At 41.6% G+C, this 19,559-nt stretch overlaps 1 protein-coding gene across 1 annotated transcript in view; it reads left to right on the top strand.

The window, feature by feature from the left end:
* Nucleotides 1–19,559, top strand: part of RNF149 (ring finger protein 149) — a 68,428-nt gene that overhangs the window by 28,925 nt on the left and 19,944 nt on the right. The window contains exons 2-4 of the mRNA XM_082245399.1: nt 5,702–5,952; nt 9,948–10,016; nt 16,120–16,202. Coding sequence (XP_082101525.1) covers nt 5,702–5,952; nt 9,948–10,016; nt 16,120–16,202 — 403 coding nt within the window. The remainder of the gene's footprint in view (nt 1–5,701; nt 5,953–9,947; nt 10,017–16,119; nt 16,203–19,559) is intronic.

Genomic DNA, 19,559 nt, shown 5'->3' with positions numbered 1-19,559 from the left:
TAAAGGTAAGTGGACAGGGAGTATGGTTATTATTATTAATTTATTTTTTAAATGTAAAAAAAAATTAAATCATTTTTTCTTTTTTTTTTTTTTTTTTTTAATTATTAAAAAAAAATAAGTTTTTTTTTTTCCAATTCTTATTAAAAAAAAAAAAAGATAGATTATATATATATATATATATCTATCAATCTTTTTTTTTTTTTTTTCCTCATCGCCATGCCACAGCCGAAGGTCCCTTTCACACGGGCTGTCTGATCAGGTCCGCCTGTCAGTTTTTCAGGCAGACCTGATCGGACCCTTCATTCTCCTCTATGGAGCAGTAATCTGCCGCCATCTGATCCTGTCCGCCAAAAACAGACAGATGGTGGTTCTATTTTCTATCCATCCCGTGGATCGGATCAGATGGCATCGGATGGAAAGAGACAGACAGTCTGTTTCCACCCAATTGCGCTATAGAGGAGAGTGGAGTTCTAGTCATATTTATTTGTAAATTTAGTATCCGTTTTATTAAATAAAGCTTGGTTGTAAGCCCCGGTTCACACTTATGCGATGCGGGAAGGCTGCGAATTCGCAGCCTGTTCCCGCATTGCAAGCGCGCCCCTGGCAGTTCACACTGCCATATGCGATACGCTGGGGGTGTCAATGTAATCTTAATGACACCCCCAGTTTGATCGCATATCGCAGTGCGATCTTGCAGTTCGCACAGGATCGGATCGCACAAATGTGAACCGCTGTGCAATCCGATCCTGATGCGGCTGCAAAAAAGGGTCCTGAGCGTCTTTGCTGCGGGTCCGGTGCGAATTTAGCCATACAAAGTGTATGGCTAAACTCGCACCGCACAGCCAATCGCATGTAATGAAGGAGCAGTGCGCTCCGATATTACATGCGATCGCCGCATGAGTGTGAACCGGCACTTAGTTTAAAAAAAAAAAACTGGCTCCTAACTTTTTTAGCTGGCTCCTAGATTTCAGGCAAATTTGTCAAGCCCTGATGTATTATGATAAATGATAGCAGACAGATTGATTTTATATGGAAACGTGGTAATATTTTTTTTTTTTTTTTATATGAAGTACCATGAACCTAAAGTTCAATATGTGTGGGGAGTTGGGGTAATGACCTCCCCTTGAATTGGTGATTATATAGGTACCATGTCCTCATACTATGCACAGATAATGGCACTGAGAGTGCATTTGTTTGTGAGTGTCCCGTTTTTTTAGCTTTTATTAAACCTCAAAAAATAAGATTCCTTTATAAGAACCTTTAGGAATAAAGGGGTGCAAAGGATGCAGTTTTTTTTTTTTTTAGCACAATATGGTGACTGGTCAAATGGTTACATTAAAGCCGACCCTGCCTCTTGGCAATCAGCTTGCTAAAGGAACGTGGTACAACCCCATGCTGACGGAATGACAAAACATCTGGGGTTGTCAATGCCAGCCTAGGTTCAGAGAACTTTGAATCTAGACGTCATTCAACTCAGAAGATGGGCTCTGATCCACAAAGCAGTGATTATGCAGGGGGAGGTGATTTATTGCAAAGCAGCTTTTTTTCCCCTTTACCTCTGCTGGACAACTATTTAACTTCAACTTTTTTTTTTAAACTGCAAAGTAGGCTTTCAAATGTAGCTAAAAGCAAAAGTGCTGATGTATTTTTCCCTGCACTTTTTTTTGTTTTGCTGTAATGTTTAACAGCCAATTGTGTTTTTAGCTTTCATACTCTAAGCACTGTGAAACAAACCCTTAAATCAGAATATATTTTATGTCTAGTTTGCACTTTGCATAAATTGAATTAAATTCTTATGTTTTGTTTGCTAATCTGCTTGTCTTCAGATAATGCTATATAGGTATAGTGTATATAGTCTAAGAGCTGTGAATGAGTTAAAGCTCCCCTTATGATATAAACGGACACAGCAATAGGAAGTTGTCCTTCTCTTTACGCACAGAGTGTCCCTGGGGGTTTGCTGACATAGTTTTGCCAAGAGAGGTTGAGTCAAGCTGTTCGTGTGTTCAGCTCTCTCCCAGCACCTGTCTGGACATCTGCCTTCTGCATGAGCCTGGCCTATATGGATGGAAGTATATGCCTCATTTATTTAGAAGCACTGTATTTTTCCATTTTATTTTCCGTTTACGCATAGTTGTTGCGGATTCATATTTTTAAGTAAATGGATTCAAGCTATCTTAGTGGTTTATTAGAATACTTTAGTTAAATGTCCTAGGGCATATTCCTCCCTTGAGTTTTTATGCCTGAGTTTGCAGTTCCTGCACTGCATTAGCAATAAAATATTCTCTGTTACCAGCTCTTGTGTTGCTAAACTCAACAGAACTTCCATTGTCTGTCTGTCAGATTACAGGAACCTCGTGTTGTCTGGCATGAAATGCAGAGAACAACTTGGTTTGGCTCATTCGTGGGTTTTTTTTTTTTTTTTTGAAGTACCAATTTTAGTCTTCATTGTAAGAGCATTAATAGCATGATCATTTATTATCCAGGGTGGGTCAGTTATGGTAATTAACTTTGGAGACTGTATTGACAGCTTTACTCATCTCCGCATTGGCAGATGTGGGTTTTACTTACATTTTCAAATTCGTAAGTCTGTTTAATATTAATTTAATCACTTCGTATCCAGGACATGTCTGACATTCCGCTTCTACATGTCAAAATCAACTTTTTTTGCTAGAAAATTCTTAGAACCCCCCAAATATAAATATATAATATAGCAGAGACCCTAGAGAATAAAATGGCGATCCTTGCAAGTTTTTATGTCACACAGTATTTGTGCAGCAGTTTTTCAAACTCAATTGGTTTGGAAAAAGAACACTTTTAATGAATTAAAAAAAAAAATAGTTACCCCAATTAAAAGATGATGATACGCCAAGTAAACAGCTAACCTGGCACGCTTTAAAATTGCATCTGCCAATGGAATGGTGGCAAAATATGGTAAAAATTATCCATAGGCGTTGCTTTAAACACCTTTACAGTTTACCAGTTTAGAGTTACGCAGTAGTCTGGTGCTAGAATTATTGCTCTTGCGCTAATGTTCACAGCGATGCCACACATGTGGCATGTTTACATATGCATGCGGGAGTAAAGTATGCATTCTCATTTGTGCGTAAGGACGGGAGGGGATCCTTCTTTTTTAATTTTTATTTTTTCCATGTTTTTATTTTTTACTTTATTGCCTTCACAAGGGCTGAACAACATCTCTTGTGACAGCATGGGCTGTGATAGGTCCTCTTTGAGAGATCTGGGGTCTGTTAGTCCCCAAATCCCTCCTCTGGCTTTCAATGCAGCCGATCAGACACAGATCAGTCTGGGTGCTTTCCTGTCAACAAAGAGGTGTAAGTGATGACATACTCATCGCTTCCTGTTAACGGGGGTCACAGAGGGAGAGGAACGAAGTCCCTTCCTCTCTGCATTTCTGTGCAGCCGATGTTCCCGGCCTCCGCAATCGGATTGCCCGGGAGAGGCGGTGGCAGGATGGGGTGGGACCTCGCGCCACCCGCAGAAGTGATTGAGTGGCTTCTGCTACAAAGGGAACTGCCAGTTAAAAAAATTAAATACAGGGATGATACCTGGAGGTGTAGGCATGATCCCGGTATCACTACTGCAACCCGGGGACGTTCATGGATGTAATAAAAAGAAGTTAAAGTGACACCAAAATAAAGAAAATTAATTCTTAACCACTTTACCATCGGAGGATTTTCCTGCTAAAAGACCAGGGGTTATTTTGCGATTTTTTACTGCGTGACTTTAACGGACAATCGCGCGGTCGTGCGACGCTGTACCTAAACGAATTTCACGTCCTTTTTTTCCCACAAACAGAGCTTTCTTTTGGTGGTATTTGATCACCTGTGCGATTTTTTGATCACGCGCTATAAACAAAAAAAGAGCGTAATTTTTGCAAAAACAATATTTTTCACTTTTTTTTATATGAAATTCCCCCAAAAAAAAATGTAAAAATCAAAATTTTTTAAAATTTTCGGCCAATTTGTTTTACGCTACCTATGTTTGGTAAAAAAAATCGCAAAAAGCGTATTTTGATTGGTTTGCGCAAAAGTTATCGCGTTTACTAACAAAGGGAAAGATTTTTGTCATTTTTGGTGTTTTTTTTTTTAACGAGTAATGGCGGCGATCTGCGATTTTTTTTTTTTTGCGGTACTGCGACATTGCGGCGGACAGATCGGACCCTTGACTGACATTTTTGACACTTTTGGGGGTACCAGTGACATTACTGCAGTAATCAGTGCTATACATATGCACTGTTACTGCAAAAATGACACTGGCAGGGAAGGGGTTAACAGTATTGGACAGGGAGGGGTTAAGTGTGTCCTAGGGGCGTGATTCTAACTGTGTAGGGACAGGTCTACTAGTGTAAAAACAAAGATCAACAGTTCTACATAGTAGAACTGTTTGATCTTCACTTTTACACAGGGAGAACTGACAGGTGGCTTGTTTACACAAGCCGCTCTGTCTTTCTCCCGCTGTAGCGGCGATCGTAGTGTGACCGGCGGACATCGGGTCCGCCAGTCACACTCCCGCACTCCTCCGTGAACGAGCCGAGGCGGGCGCGCGCCTCGGCGGGCGCGCGCCCGCCCGCTATTGGCTCTGGAAGGAGTGACAGGCGAGCGACGTAGACCTACGTCGCTCTGCCTGGCCGGGGCCGACTGCCGCAGTAAATATACTGTGCGCAGTCGGCAAGCGGTTAAATAATCCATACACCTCCATTGCTTAAAGCAAAGCTCCAGGCTCCTTCAGAAAAAAAATGAAGTCAGCAGTTACAAATACTGTAGCTGCTTACTTTTAATGTTAGGAAATGTACCTGTCCACGAATCCAACGGTTTCTCCAATCGAGCCGATTGTTCAATCCAACCTGATAGAGCTTGAGAGGTTCTGCGATGAAGAATGGGAGAAACGTCCTAAAAATAGGTGCGCCAAGTTTGTAGCATCATACTCAAAAAGAAGTCCGGCTGTAATTAGTGCCAAAGGTTCTTTAACAAAGTATTGAGCAAAGGCTATGAATACCTAATAATATACATGTAGGATTTTTTTTTTTTTTTTTATAAATTTGCAATGATTTCAAACAAACTTCTTTCATGTTGTCATTCTGGGGTATTGTTTGTAGAATTTTAAGGAAAATAATGAATGAATCAATTTTGGAATAGGGCTGTAACAACAAAATGTAGAAAACGTGAAGGGCTATGAACACTTTCCAGATGCTCTGTATGTTGTATTATTACATTGTAACTACTTGCTGAAGTGTGACTACATTGATTTTTCTGCTGTGCAAAAAGAATATGCCACTTATGTTTGTGTGAGGCTTGCCTCCACTGCTGCATGTGGTGTACACATGGTTTTTGTTCAGAGCCAGTGGACTGGCTCTTTACAGAATAACTTCAAAGTGAGATTTTAATTAGAAGTACACTCTGCACATGCAGGGTTTTTTTTTTTTTTTTTTTGCTTTATTAAAATGGGTCTGCCTGGCTTTGTTCCTGTCTACCTAGGTTTTCATGTTAAATTGTTGTCAGCTTCTGGAAACCAGGGTACTCATGTTTTCAGTCCTTTCATTTTACATGTTATTTTACCTCTTCTTTTTTAATAAGTTGCAGAAATTCTATTTTATCTGTGGACCCAAGCACAATGAGTTGTATTCCAGTTCTTTGTGTTGGCTTTGACAATAATTGTATCCTATTATTTGGTCTTTTTGCAGGAACTGGCAATACAGTCGTAATAATGGTTGGTTATCCTAAAGGCATGGATATTATGGAAGTTTTAAGAAGACAAATTCCAGTGAAGATGACGATTACTGTAGGCACTCGCCATGTCCAGGAATTTATTAGTGGTCAGTCGGTTGTGTTTGTGGCTATTGCCTTCATCACCATGATGATCATATCCTTGGCCTGGCTCATTTTCTACTATATACAGCGTTTTTTGTATACAGGCGCTCAGTATGGAAATCAGGTGACTATGACTACTGATTTAGTGTGTGTGTAACTGTTGATAGTAAATGAGAAAGGTGCTAGGGTAGTGATATATTACATCCTATTAGGCAGAGAACCATTGTGTATGTTTAAGGGCTCTTTCACACGGTCCGCCTCCGTAGGTGGATCTGTGCTGCTCAGCGGGGATCGATCCGCGATCCCCGCTGAGCCGACGGATGACAGCTCCGTCTCAGCTTGCATGGCGGAGAGGGAGGTGTCACAGCCCCCGCTGCTCTCTATGGGGGATCGATGAGAGTGGACCACCTGTCCGCTCTCATCCGATCCCATCCGATCCCCAGGACAGATGGAAAATAGGGTTTCCATCCGTCCGGATTTCACGGACAGGATCGGATGCGGGTGGACCGCTGACATCCGCTGCTCCATAGGGCTGAATGGGGCATCCGATCAGATCCGCCTAAAAAACTGACAGGCGGATCTGATCGGACCACCCGTGTGAAAGAGCCCTTAGGGTCCATGCAGACTGCATCTCAAAGGAACTGCTGGTACAGACTATTGAGCTTTTTTTTTTTTTTTTTTTTTTTTTTTTTGCTTTTTTTTTTTTTTTGCTTTTTATTTTTTTGCTCTGCTTGCAAACTCCTCTCCATGTTATCCAATGTGTCCATGCACTCTATGGCCTTTTCAGGAGCTTACAGGCAGAACCCCCCAAACTCACATTTTTGGGTGGAGCTTTCGAGCCGAAAAGATGCATGAGCACCCAAAAAGCGTGAGCATAAAAGTGCAAAAGAAGCAAGTGTGCGCACACACACATGGAAAAATGAGCTGAGGTGAGGGTTTGTGGGTAAAAAAAAAAGCCTATGCTCACAAAAGCACAAAGGTTCATAAAACTTGTAAAACAGCACAGAAAAGTACAAGCTTCTTGAAGAGAAATAAAATGCCTGTAAAAGCACAGCTTTTTTTGCGCTGCAGTGTGCATGAGCCCTTAAAGGTTGTAGCAGATTATTAACCAGGCTCAGAACAAAGGACTGAATTGAGAACTAAAAAATGTTGCTGGGCAGTGAGTACAGGGATGTGGTAGGATTGGCAAGAGCAGTAGGTATGTGATTGGAGCAGGTGCTGCCTTTAAAATATTCAGGTCCAGAAGTGGTTAAAAAAAATGTGGTAGAATTGCTGATAGACAAAATGTAGAAAAGACAGAAAGGGATACATAAATGGAATCATTTAAGCCTAGTTCTGACTTCTAAATGAACATAGCCTAACATTAAGTCCCGTAACTGACTGTGCTTGAATTCTAATGCTGCAAAGTGATACGTTAACAACTAAGAATTAGATGTTTTTATATATTTAACATTTTCAACTAGAAACAAACGCATTACCTCCTAGGACATAGGTGCTAGTGGTTATAGTTAATGCAGATTCATCAAACAATTTCATACAAATAATGTATGAACCAATGGAAGGGAAGAAATGCTGTACCAATACTGTAGAATGTCAACTTGTATGTATATAAAACGTATGCTTTCCTACTGTCTAGTGAGAGCACTAATATTGGCTGTTGAACTGCTTTCCTTAATAAATTTGATGGGTGAGCAGGGCCAACTAAAAGCTCCCATTTGCTGCAGACAGAATATGGAAGACGGGGCTCATTGCAGTAAAAGAGCAGGGAAAGTTTGCTTGGCAAAGTGACTATTCACCAAGCTTAGTAAATAATGATTTCACTTTATTCCATGTATTTGCTAGGAAAACTCTTGATTTCTTTTTTTTTTTTTCTTACATTAAGGTAAAAAAAATGTTTAGGTAGTAGTACCCCCTCAAACCTATCTACTTAACTGAGCCCTCACTCGATCCTGAGGCAGCAGGGGCTATTGTCTCCTGCTTCTGCCAATCAAAGTTAGTGATGAGTTAGCGGTGGGTGAAGCCCTGCTGTCTGTGTCTGTAGATGCAGACAGTGAGGCTCGGGAGTGAGCCCACATAAGTGCCCCCATAGGAAGCAGCTTCCTGTGGGGTCATCTGTCAAAAAGGAGGGGCCCAAAAGCATCATCGGGGGACCCGAGAAGAGTATGTGTGGGGCTGCTACGTGCAGTTCCACTACACAGAGCGGGTAAATATAAACCTGTTTGTTAATGAATATATATATCATTTTTTTTTAAATTGCATTTACAACCACTTTAACATTTTAAAAGAAATTCAGTTATATTACTTGGAGTAAGGCTATTCAAAGGATGAGATGTCCATTGTGCTCTATAAATAGTTGTCCTGCTGTATTAAAAATAAACCTTTCCATTTTCTTGATCCTCTAAGGAATATACAATGTATGAATCCAAGCAGCTGGGATTTATGTACTGTATGATGCTATGTATATCCCTGTGATTTTTACCAAAACATACAGGAAAATAGGAGTTCACAGAATCCTGACAGTTCACACATCTGCAATCTTCATCTTTTTTTAAAAGCTTTAGAAGTATTAGATTGTGTCTCTACTCTAAACGGCTTTAAAAGTTTCTCTCCCCTACAAGAAAACACGGCATATACTCTCCTCTGCAGCACCATGTTTCTCCTACCTCTCCTCTGTTCCAGTGCTGCAGGCTTGTAAAGCAGGGTGAATAAAAACTAATGATTTATTTTTTAAAATCTGATTTTTTTTTTTTTTTTTCTAATTTGGAGCTTATTTATGTAGCATAAGGCTGTATATTCTGCAATATTTAAATTTTTGGTATAAACTCCTTCAATTAATCTAAGCTCTGCAAGATAAGTCCCGGTTCACACTAGGGCGACCTGTGAGGCGACCTGGTCGCCTCACAGGTCGCCTCACAGGTCGCCTCCCATAGGGAAGCTGCGGACTCGTTCTAATAGGAGCGACACAAGTCGCTCCGACCTAGAAAAAGGGTCCGGAGCTTCTTTGGGGCGACCAGGAGGCGACCGCCATAGACTTCAATGTTATGAAGTCCGTGGCGGCCGCTCCGAGGTCGCGGCGCGGTGCGAAGTAGCGTCGCCCCTATGTGAACGGGGCCTTAGATAACATGCACTGCATTGATGCATTCACACAATTTCACAGTAAACATGAGATAAAACAAAGTTCAGGAATATTCCCTTATCCCTTTGTTTTGCAAATCTATGTACACCACAAACTGTATGATTGAATCAGTTCTGACATTGCTGTTTTTCTAACCTGGCAGATTATTATTCTAAATAGGAAACCTTCATTTTGTTTGCCAATATTAAAGATTCTAACTACCAGCAAGAATAAGTCCTTCCATCTAAAGAACAGCTGTCCTTTCAGATCCATCATGGCTGCGCCTGTTAGCAGGCATCCGCTCACCTGCTGCCACCATGTACCTTGCCTTGTTGTGTCACTGCCACATCACCAGCCGTCCCATTAAAGTGCATAGGACTGTCAGTGCGTCCGCTGCAGGACAGATGACAGTTGCTCTTTAAAAATTATGTTTTTAATTCAGTTGATTTAAATCAAGCCTTTTTACTAGTGATTTTAAATCGATTTGATTTAAATCAAATCCACCCCGTTGGAAAGCCTCTTTTAGCTGAGGCTTTTCAGATGCAGATGTGTCGCTCTCTGTCCGCTGGTTCCTTCCTCTGACCCCCTACATCATTGCTGTGTCCTGTAGTGACCTAGGGGGCGGGCAGAAATAATCAGCTTGTGGCAGGGGACACAGGCATCTAAACTCCTGGTCCAAAGGTTGAATGTCTCAACTGGGCTGCAGTGCTAGAATGGAAGAGAGGTGGGAGAAGATAAATCCTGTCTTTTCTTGCAGTGGAGTAAAACCTGTAGAGACCAGGGTCTCTTTAAAGATGACCTCCATACATACAGTATTTTAATGATGCTGCCTTCAATACACAAGTGTAAGCGATCATTCTCCAACATATTATGCAAAATTACTAAAATAGCATAACATTGCAAAAAAACTTGTTTTCTTGGCATCAAACAGTGCTGTCTATATTTCTGAAGCTTGGCTTTTTGGTCCTAAATATTGATCCTTTTTTTCTCCTCTGCTTTTCAAGAGCAACCGCAAAGAAACCAAAAAAGCAATCAGCCAGCTACAGCTACACAGGGTGAAAAGAGGAGAAAAGGTAAATGGATTTTTTATTATACTTATCAAGTGATAGCAAAGTGGTTTTCTCTGATGAATAACTTGGCCTGTATTCGCCCTCTAAGATTCTTGATTTTTTTTTTCTGTAGACCAAGACATTCAGTATGCAGGATACAACAACCTCTCTTTACATTATGAACTTTGTGCTCCATTTGAGACATTTGTCTACACAATAGTCATCTTCTTGCTAACCTTGCAAGCTTTTGTCAAATATAGTATAGATAAGCCTGCAAAGATTTGAATTCTGTGCTTGCAGAGAGTAAACCAAGTATCAAGATGGCACAAAAGTAAACTTTAATGACAACATACAAAAGAGAATTAAGTAAAATGGCTCTTTTGTAAAGTATTATAAGTAATTCATTCACCCCTGTGACATGCCTGTAAATTTTATTTATCTTCATTCTTCAATTGTGTGAGGTCTGAATGCTAGGACCCTTTTACCAACTAGTATTAGGAAGGCTGAAGTATCTCTAGACAAGATCAAGGACCCACATGTGCAGTAATATATCCTAATTGTACAGTTCAAAACAGTACAGACCCTGGGTTATAGGCTTATACCTTCAGGTGATTGGACACTGGTAAAGCTTTTGAGGAAATGACCCCTGGGTGCCTTCCCTAAACCCCTATCCATCTCTGTGAGTCTTTAGTTTACTAGTGTTCTAAGTTGATGGACCTCATCACCCTTATGGAGAAATCACTCTGAACTTAACTAATAAATATCTTTGTCTTCAGATCAGCTCATCACTGTCTTCTAATACCACAAAAGAAGCAGTTCATCCGCATCAGTGCAACCTCAGTAAAAAAAAAAAAAAAAAAAAACTTGAGGGACAGTTCACACAACATGCAGTCCACTGCGGTTTTTTTTTTTTTGCATAAAAAATGCATGGAAAGCAGGTTATATAGTTTCATAGTTCACACCAGTGCATTCCAGGTCCAGAAAATAAAAGTAGAGCATACTGCATTTTTCCTGTTCTGAAACGTGGCAAAATGCACTGGAATATCTGAAACGTGGCAAAATGCACTGGAATATATCAAAGATGCAACAGACCCCTGTAAAGTGGAAAAAAAGAAAAAAAAATTTTTTTAAAAAAGCATCCAAAGCATGCAGAAACACATCCGGAATAAATCTGGAGTGCATTTTTTTGGGGTGAATCAGCCCTTGGACCCGAACCCCATCCCAACGCCACCCCATAGGGACTGCTTATAATTTCACTTCAGGCACTTGATCCTACATTGGCGCCCACCTTGGCACCTTGTTCTAAAACACACTTCCCTTCTTTAGCTCCACCGTCTCTGATCCTGAAATGCCTGAACTAGAAGAGGCAGATATAGAAAGAAATGAAGACCAGTAGACTGTGCTAGAGAATGCTGCAGAAGTTTTCTCAACCTCTGACTCCTAAAGCTTCAAACAATATGCTTGCAAATGTGGATATGCTCACTTGTGCTGTGTGCAAAAGCTTTGGCATTGCCGGTGTTCCGTGAGAATTACCTACCCGTGAGAAAAACCTACCCCTCGTCACTTCCGGTTCACGGCACTGTATGGAATGCAGCGCTTACATTAAAACAGCTGTGCTGAAATACGAGTCATCTCCGCTCCTGTCCCGGTCACTTCCCTGCTCTCGGATAGTAAATATAAAAGCGGCGGCGGCTGTATGAAAACATAAATCACTGAGCCGCCAGCCGCTTTTATATTTACTTGCCGTGAGCAGGGAAGTGACCGGGACAGGAGCGGGGATGACTCGTATGTCAGCACAGCTGTTTTAGGTAAGTGCCGCGTCGGTAGGTTTTTTTCACGGTACACCGTGATCGTTTTATACTAGTGCGCATGCGCACTAGTAAGCTCCTCTGTTCTGCCATTAGGTATCCGGCGCTCTGAGCATGCGCACTGCTGCGCTGCTCAGATGCTTCTGGCCGGAAGTGACGAGGGGTAGGTAATTCTCACAGGGTAGGTAATTCTCACGGAACACCGGTGTTGTAAAATTTTGTCGGACCCGTGAAAAAATCGGACCTCGTCACTTCCGGTTATGGGAGTCTCAAGTGCGCATGCGCACCAGACATTATCTTGGTTTGGTAAACTTATAACACAGAGCGACCAGTTGAATGAGAGGAGGCGGGGCTGAGGTGGGACGGAAGACACCGCCGCGTCATCTGCAGAGCTGAATAGAGGCGGCAGGACGGAGGTGCGACCGTGTAATAAATGCAGGACTTTAGCGACTCCTTCTGTTTTATTATCTTTACTAATTATCGTATTATTTACCCTTAGGATTTCATTACATTTAGTATTTCTTATTTTGCATTATAGAAATACTAAATGTCATGAAATCCGAAGGATAAATAATACGATAATTACTAAAGATAATAAAACAGGGAGTCGCTTAAGCCCTGCATTTATTACACGGCCGCACCTCCGTCCCGCCTCCTCCGCCAGCTCTGCATATGTGCCTCCGTCCCGTCGCACCTCAGCCCCGCCTTCTCTCAATCACCTGTCCGTTCTCTGTTATAATTTTGCCAAACCTCGAAAAATGTCTTCTGCGCATGCGCACGGACGACTCCTATCAACTGTTTTGTGACGCTCTGTCACCGGAAGTGACGAGGTCCGATTTTTTTTCACGGGTCCGACAAAATTTTAGAACACCGGATTTGATTCTTCTCCAGTTTGCCATGCCTCTACAGGTAAAGAGACCTGCTGAATCTCAAACAAAACATTCCCAGTTCATGAACACAGAGTGGACAGTTTGACATTTAGGTTATCTTCAATTCAGGGATGATCAACACCAGCATTCACCCGCAGCGCCTTAAACAAGACTGGGAATCCCTCATTTTACGCCATCTGCGGGTAACTCCACTTTGGAAGTTGTCACCATCCCAAATAAACATCCCTAAAGGCCAATTTTGCCATTTGAGAAAAAAATTGTACCCTGGAAGTTGATTACATTGCTCAGGGTAGGATTTTGATGAATACGTTTCCTGATAAGGGATATGATTTTGATCTAGTTAATCTAGCCATTTTAGATCGCCAACCCTAACCCCTATGTTTAGAACCACACCTTTGATGGCCAACTCAAAAGTGAAGTTTATCACTCAATATCACTACAAACCTAAATAGATGGAGAGCATTATTCAGCGCCATTGGGGCATCCTCCTGCAGGACCCTAAGCTAAGCCCTATTCTGTCAGAAATACCTAGAGTCCTTTATAGAAGAGCCAAAATGTCAAAAACAGTGGCCATTTCTAACACAGCTGCCACCTCTTGCAATTCCCTAGTCTCCTTTTTGTAATCTGACTGGCATGTTTCAGTGCAAAAAGATCAGATGCAAGATATGTCGCTTTGTAAAACATCGGAAAAAGATTTTTAAGGACTCCTCCGGCAAGATTAACTCCATAAAAAGTTCCAATGAGTTTGTGATTTACTGTCTTTCTTGCCCCTGTGGTCTCCTATATGTGGGCACCATTTTTACGGTGAGGGTTCGCTTTGGGCGTGCACAGAAGGTTAATTGAGAAGGAAGAGGAAGCTGCTAGTATCCCGAGCAGCTGTTCGTTCTTTTTGTCCGTGTCTTCCTAGTGTTACAAGCACAGGTTTCTGCTTTGTGGAGCTGGCTTGGCCCATCTCCGTCCCTGATTGGTCCAATTACAGCCATACTGATAGCATATAAGGCGTTCTATTGCCATGGGGCTTGCTTATCTGATGGAGACATGGCATCAAACAAATTGAGGACTGCCCCTCCTGCTTGCTCTTGGTTTACTGACAGCGGCGGTTGTGTTAGCTGGAGACTCCGCCAGTCTGCGCCATGTCCTGGCTCTGTGCTTTGCGACTTTTCTCACCAGTCCATCCAGTTTAACTGACAGCCGGCCTTGCATACCACACCACCAGACCTGTATACAGAACCTTGGAATTTTAACTCTAAGTGATCCTGCGATAAATTCTTGTTTTAAACACTTGCTGTGCTGGCTCTCTTGACATTTTCTGGTAACTAATTCTGCCATCCTGCCATCTCAGTCTTAAACATCTTACTGTACCAATTGAAGATGTTCCTTCATTAAAATGTTCTATAGATAGTAAGTTTGAGATGCTCTTAAAGCTATTGCTGTGATTTCTCTGTCAAACTGCAGCTAAATGCACTAGGGAAATGAACAACCAACACGATTGTGTATTATAGAACCATGCTTTATCTGAGCAAATACACTTGCCTTCTGTCTTGCTCTTTTGTGTGTGGATGCCCTAGAACATGTAATGAAGCCACTTTCCAGGTTGGTTCCAATCTCCTTTCACATGCGCAGAATTTTGTTGCTCAATGCCTGGATTGCTGAAGCTGCCTTTAAGATGCCTTCAAACACATGCCCTTTGAGGAAGGATGTCTCTTGGTGAGGCATGTGACAAATCAAATAAAGTTGTCCCAGGAGGGAAGGTTCTACTTTCACAGCCTAAAGATTCAAAAACTCACTTGGGGACTTGCTTTCCAGCAATCTCTGCGGTCCACATCCCAGGAATGGACAACTGGAATGTGGATTACTTAAGCCACCAATGCCTGGATCAAAGGGAATGGGCCCTTCATCCTTGCATCGTCCACTTGATATGTCAGAAATGGATCCTGGACGTGGCTATCTTGGACTCCAGCTTCACCAACAAGCTTCCTGTGTGTGGCCAAGACTTAAGGATTCTCTATCACTGGCAACGGATGCCTTGATAATCCCTTGGTCTCCTTTTCAAGCTAATTTATTCCTTCCTTCCAATAAGCATTCTACCTAATCTACAATTATAGCAAGAGAAGAAGTGATTGTCACTGCACCAATGTGGCCCAGGAGAACCTGGTATACAGACCTACTCGGGACTACTAGTATGCGCTCCCTCGCCTTTCCCAAACTGGTCAGACCTGCTCTGTCTCGGGGGCCTTTATCACATCCTGCCTCTCACTCACTATTTTTTTATAGCATGGCTGTTGAAGCCCAGGTTTTAAAAGAGAAGTATGGCCAGATCTTTTTACTACATACATACGTACATTTTACTTTTTGTTCTCATTTGACTCAGAATCAGCCGATGGTGAGCTGTTGCCCGCCATCAGCTGATTAGGTAGAGCCGCTCCAGGCTCTGGAAGGATCCTAACAATATCGGCAGCTGGCTCAGCGTCTCAACGCACTACTAGGAGTCAGAGCCAACTGCGCCTGCCCCCTCCCTAGCCCTGAACTCTGGAGACCACCCTGAGTCCATTAGCTATATTCCTTTAAATGACATCCCCTGCAATTTTTTGATTGGTGCTGCTAGTCTTCAGTGCAAAGCATTTAGCACTGAGATTTGTGCTCTATTCCAGAACTACTAACCCTTAAACTGCCTGTACACTGGTAGATTTTCAAACGTTCATATGAAAACTGTTGCCAGTACATTTGATAAGGCCAACCGAGACTTGATAAATGATGTGCAAAAGTACTCCAAAATTTTGTTTGCTTTTAACAGTCAACTTGGATCTGAATGGAATTTACCAAACTAAAAGACATTACATTTTTATAGAAATTAATTTTGTTCAAGGAAAAAAAGTTCCATCCTAATCCCTCACACTTTCTCCTCTCTGCTTTTGAAAACAAACGTCGATTTGACCCATATTAACCATTACAAAATCAAACTTTTCAAAAAAACAATACATTTCAACCGAAAATTCTTCTAGTGTATGTCCAGGTTTACTGTAACTCTTGGAGAGTATTTTATATTTATCTAGTTATCTGCCATCAAAAGAATTTGGGGGGGGGGGGGGCGCGGGCATGTGTTCCTTACCCATGAATGAGAGTTGGTAAGTAAGTATTGGAGATTAGATTTCTACAGTGCAATACACAGAGTTGTTTTGTGTATCCATGTGTTCTGCAGTACAGGTGCTGAATGAACCTAGGCAAACAGGTCTCCTGTATTCTAGGTGTGTGGTAGCTTTCAGCTATTGTCATCAAGGGCTTGTCCTCGGAAATATTTGCAGTGTGATCTGTGCAGGTTATGACTCAATCCTACTGACTTCAAACTTTGTCACTGCTGTTTATGTGATGATCTGCTTTTATTAAATTCCCTCCACCTATTGTTTTGTGTTTCTCTCTTCCTCAAACTAGGGAGTCGATATTGAGGCAGAGAATTGTGCAGTATGTATAGAAAACTACAAACCCAAAGATGTCGTGCGCATTCTTCCATGCAAGTATGTATTGTAATGATTCAAGTTTTATTCTTCTTTTTTTTTTTTTTTTTAAGTTCTTAACGAAAGGTATAGGTTGATGATCCTATTTTCATAGCAGCTCAGAGGCAGCTGAGGGAAACAGTAAGAGACCAACTTGTACAGTTATTACAGAAGAGTCAGGAGGTCTATGACCTCTGATATAGAGTACATACCATTATGCAAGAAAATTCAATGCCAGAAAAAATAAAGCTTGCTGCCATGTACAGTATGCTGCAGCTGTCCCCCACCAGAACTACATTGAGAACTAAGTGATCAAAGACCACGGATAGCCCAGTCCTCTGGGTCATCTCTGAGCACGGATTGGTGACTGTCAGTCACTGCCGATTGCTCTGCACCTCCAGCGCTCACTGGAGCATGGGGTCACTGTGAAGAGGCTGGTCAGGCATCTGGGTGGATCCCCACATTGTCGGGATCCCCTGCAGAGCCCTGGCTCTGTGACATCTGCTGAAAGCAGACTTGAGCTTGCTGTTGGCTGAATCTGGGTCACAGGAGTGCAGAAGCTTTGGCCATACTTGTCCTTTAAACAGCAATTGAAAGGTATTAAGCATAAGGTGGATCTGCACATTCATCAAGAAACCAGATATTTTGGATGTTTATAATAATGCTAGAGCAAAATTTGGTTGCCTGGTTCCTTCTTTGGGCCCAATCTGTATTAACTGTAAAGTGTTTTCAGTTCTTAAGATTAGGTATGTCTCAGTTATAAGGGGGCTATGGGAGATCTAAAATGTGGAGCCTAATATGAGTGTGATTTTATGAGATGTGATTTGAATAGGGACTGTTATCAACTGCTTGTGAACCTAAGACCTTTTTTTTTTTTTTTTTTTCTGACCTTTTTTATTAGTTTTTTGAGATAGATGAAAATAAAATCTATTTTATATGTGGCTAATTGGCAAGAACCATACATGGGTGGGTGTAGTTAAATCAGTATTTGGTGTGACTTTATCTTGGTCGATCAGGTAATATAGTATGTCTATTTTTCCAGACCATTGCAAGACCACCATATATATATATATATATATATATATATATATATATATATATATATATATATATATATATATATATATATATAACACACGCGCATCTCATAAAATTAGAGTATCAAAAAGTTAATTTATTTCAGTAATTCAGTTCAAAAAGTGAAACTTCTATTTTATGTAGCTGCGTTACGCACACACAGAGTGACATATTTCAAGCATTTCTGTCTTTTATTTTGGTGATTATGGCTTACAGCTAGTGAAAACCCAAAATTCTGTATCTCAGAAAATTATATTGCGTAAGATCAATAAAAAATTTGAATACAGAAATGTTTGCTTACTGAAAAGTATGTTCATGTACAGTATAGTATGCACTTAATATATGGTTGGGGCTCCTTTTACATGCGTCGTTGGGTCTGGTGTCTCTCATCCTCCTCTTGACGATACCCCACAGATTCTCTATGGGTTTAGGTAAGGTGAGTTTGCTGGCCAATCAAGCACAGTGATACCATGGTCATGAAACCAGGTATTGGTACTTTTGACAGCGCAAGCAAGTGCCAAGTCCTGCTGGAAAATGAAATCCTAATCTCCATAAAGTTGGTCAGCAGAGGGAAGAATAAAATGCTCTAGAATTTCCTGGTAGAGGGCTGCGCTGACTTTGGACTTGATGAAACACGGTGGACCAACACCAGATGACATGTCTCCCCAAATCAACATGGACTGTGGAACATTTTGCATTTCATTTTGAAATCAAGGTCCCATAGTCTGGAGGAAGAGTGGAGAGGCACAGAATCCAATTTGCATGAGGTCCAGTGTGAAGTTTCCACAGTCCGTGATGATTTGGGGAACCATGTCATCTGCTGGTGTTGGTCCGCTGTGTTTTATCAAGTCCAAAGTCAGCGTAGCGCTCTACCAGAAAATTCTAGAGCATTTCATGCTTTCCTCTGCTGACCAGCTTTATAGAGATGCTGATTTTATTTTCCAGCAGGACTTGGCACCTGCCGACACTGCCAAAAGTACCAATACCTGGTATAATGATCAATGGTATCAGTGTGCTTGATTGGCCCGCAAACTCGTCTGCCCTAAACCCTGTAGAGAATATGTGGGGTATTGTCAAGCAGAAGATAAGCAACACCAGACCCAACAATGCAGATGGGCTGAAAGTCGCTATTAAGGAAACCTGGGCTTCCATAACACCTTAGCAGTGCCACAGGCTGATCGCCTCCATGCCACGCTGCATTGATGCAGTAATTTATGCAAAAAGGAGCCCCAACCAAGTATTGAGTGCATACTGTACTGCAGGGCTCGACAAACCCCGGGCGCCAGGTCGCATTTGCGACTAGAATTAGCGACCTGGCGCCTGGGGTGCCCTGCAGGAGGTGTCCTGTCCCTTTTGCGCCCCCCACCTCCTCCTCGAGTGCATGGACTTCCGCACTGTCCAAAAATTGAGGCCCCGGCTTTTCGGCCTTCTTCTGTGAGATGAGAGGCTAGGGGAACTGGCGCCCTCTTGTGGTGGCGGGGAGTAATGCATGTTCTCAATGCCTTCCCATCTCCTTCCAAAGAGGAGAGGAGAGGGAAGTTTTTTAAGGCTTCATCTCTCTGTCCAGTTACCTTTGCTTAAAGGTAAGTGGACAGGGAGTGTGGTTATTATTAATTTTATTTTTTAAATGTAAAAAATATAAATAATAATAATTTTTTCTTTTTTTTTCCTCATCGCCATGCCACAGCCGAAGGCCCCTTTCACACGGGCTGTCTGATCAGGTCTGCCTGTCAGTTTTTCAGGCAGACCTGATCGGACCCTTCATTCTCCTCTATGGAGATCGCCATCTGATCCTGTCCGCCAAAAACGGACGGATGGTGGTTCTATTTTCTATCCTTCCCGTGGATCGGATCAGATGGCATCGGATGGAAAGAGACAGACAGTCTGTTTCCATCCAATTGCGCTATAGAGGAGAGTGGGGTTCTAGTCGTATTTATGTGTAAATTTAGTATCCGTTTTATTAAATAAAGCTTGGTTAGTTTAAATAAAAAAAAAAAAACTGGCTCCTAACTTTTTTAGCTGGCTCCTAGATTTCAGGCAAATTTGTCAAGCCCTGCTGTACTGTATATAGACATACTTTTCATTAAGCCAACATTTCTGTATTAAAAATACTTTTTTTAATTCGTATTATGTAATGTTCTAAATTTCTAAGATGCTGACTTTTGAGTTTTTAATAACTGTAAGCCAAAAATCATCAAAATGTAAACTAAAAATGCTTGAAATATATCTCTGTGCGTAACGCAGCTATGTAAAATATGAGTTTCACTTTTTGAATTTAATTACTGAAAATAACTCTCTGAT

Source organism: Pelophylax lessonae, assembly GCF_965119305.1.
Source record: "Pelophylax lessonae genome assembly, chromosome: 2".
In the NCBI taxonomy this organism is placed as follows: Eukaryota; Metazoa; Chordata; class Amphibia; order Anura; family Ranidae; genus Pelophylax; species Pelophylax lessonae.
Note: the sequence above shows the minus strand (reverse complement) of the source record. Positions and strands in the feature narration are given on the sequence as shown.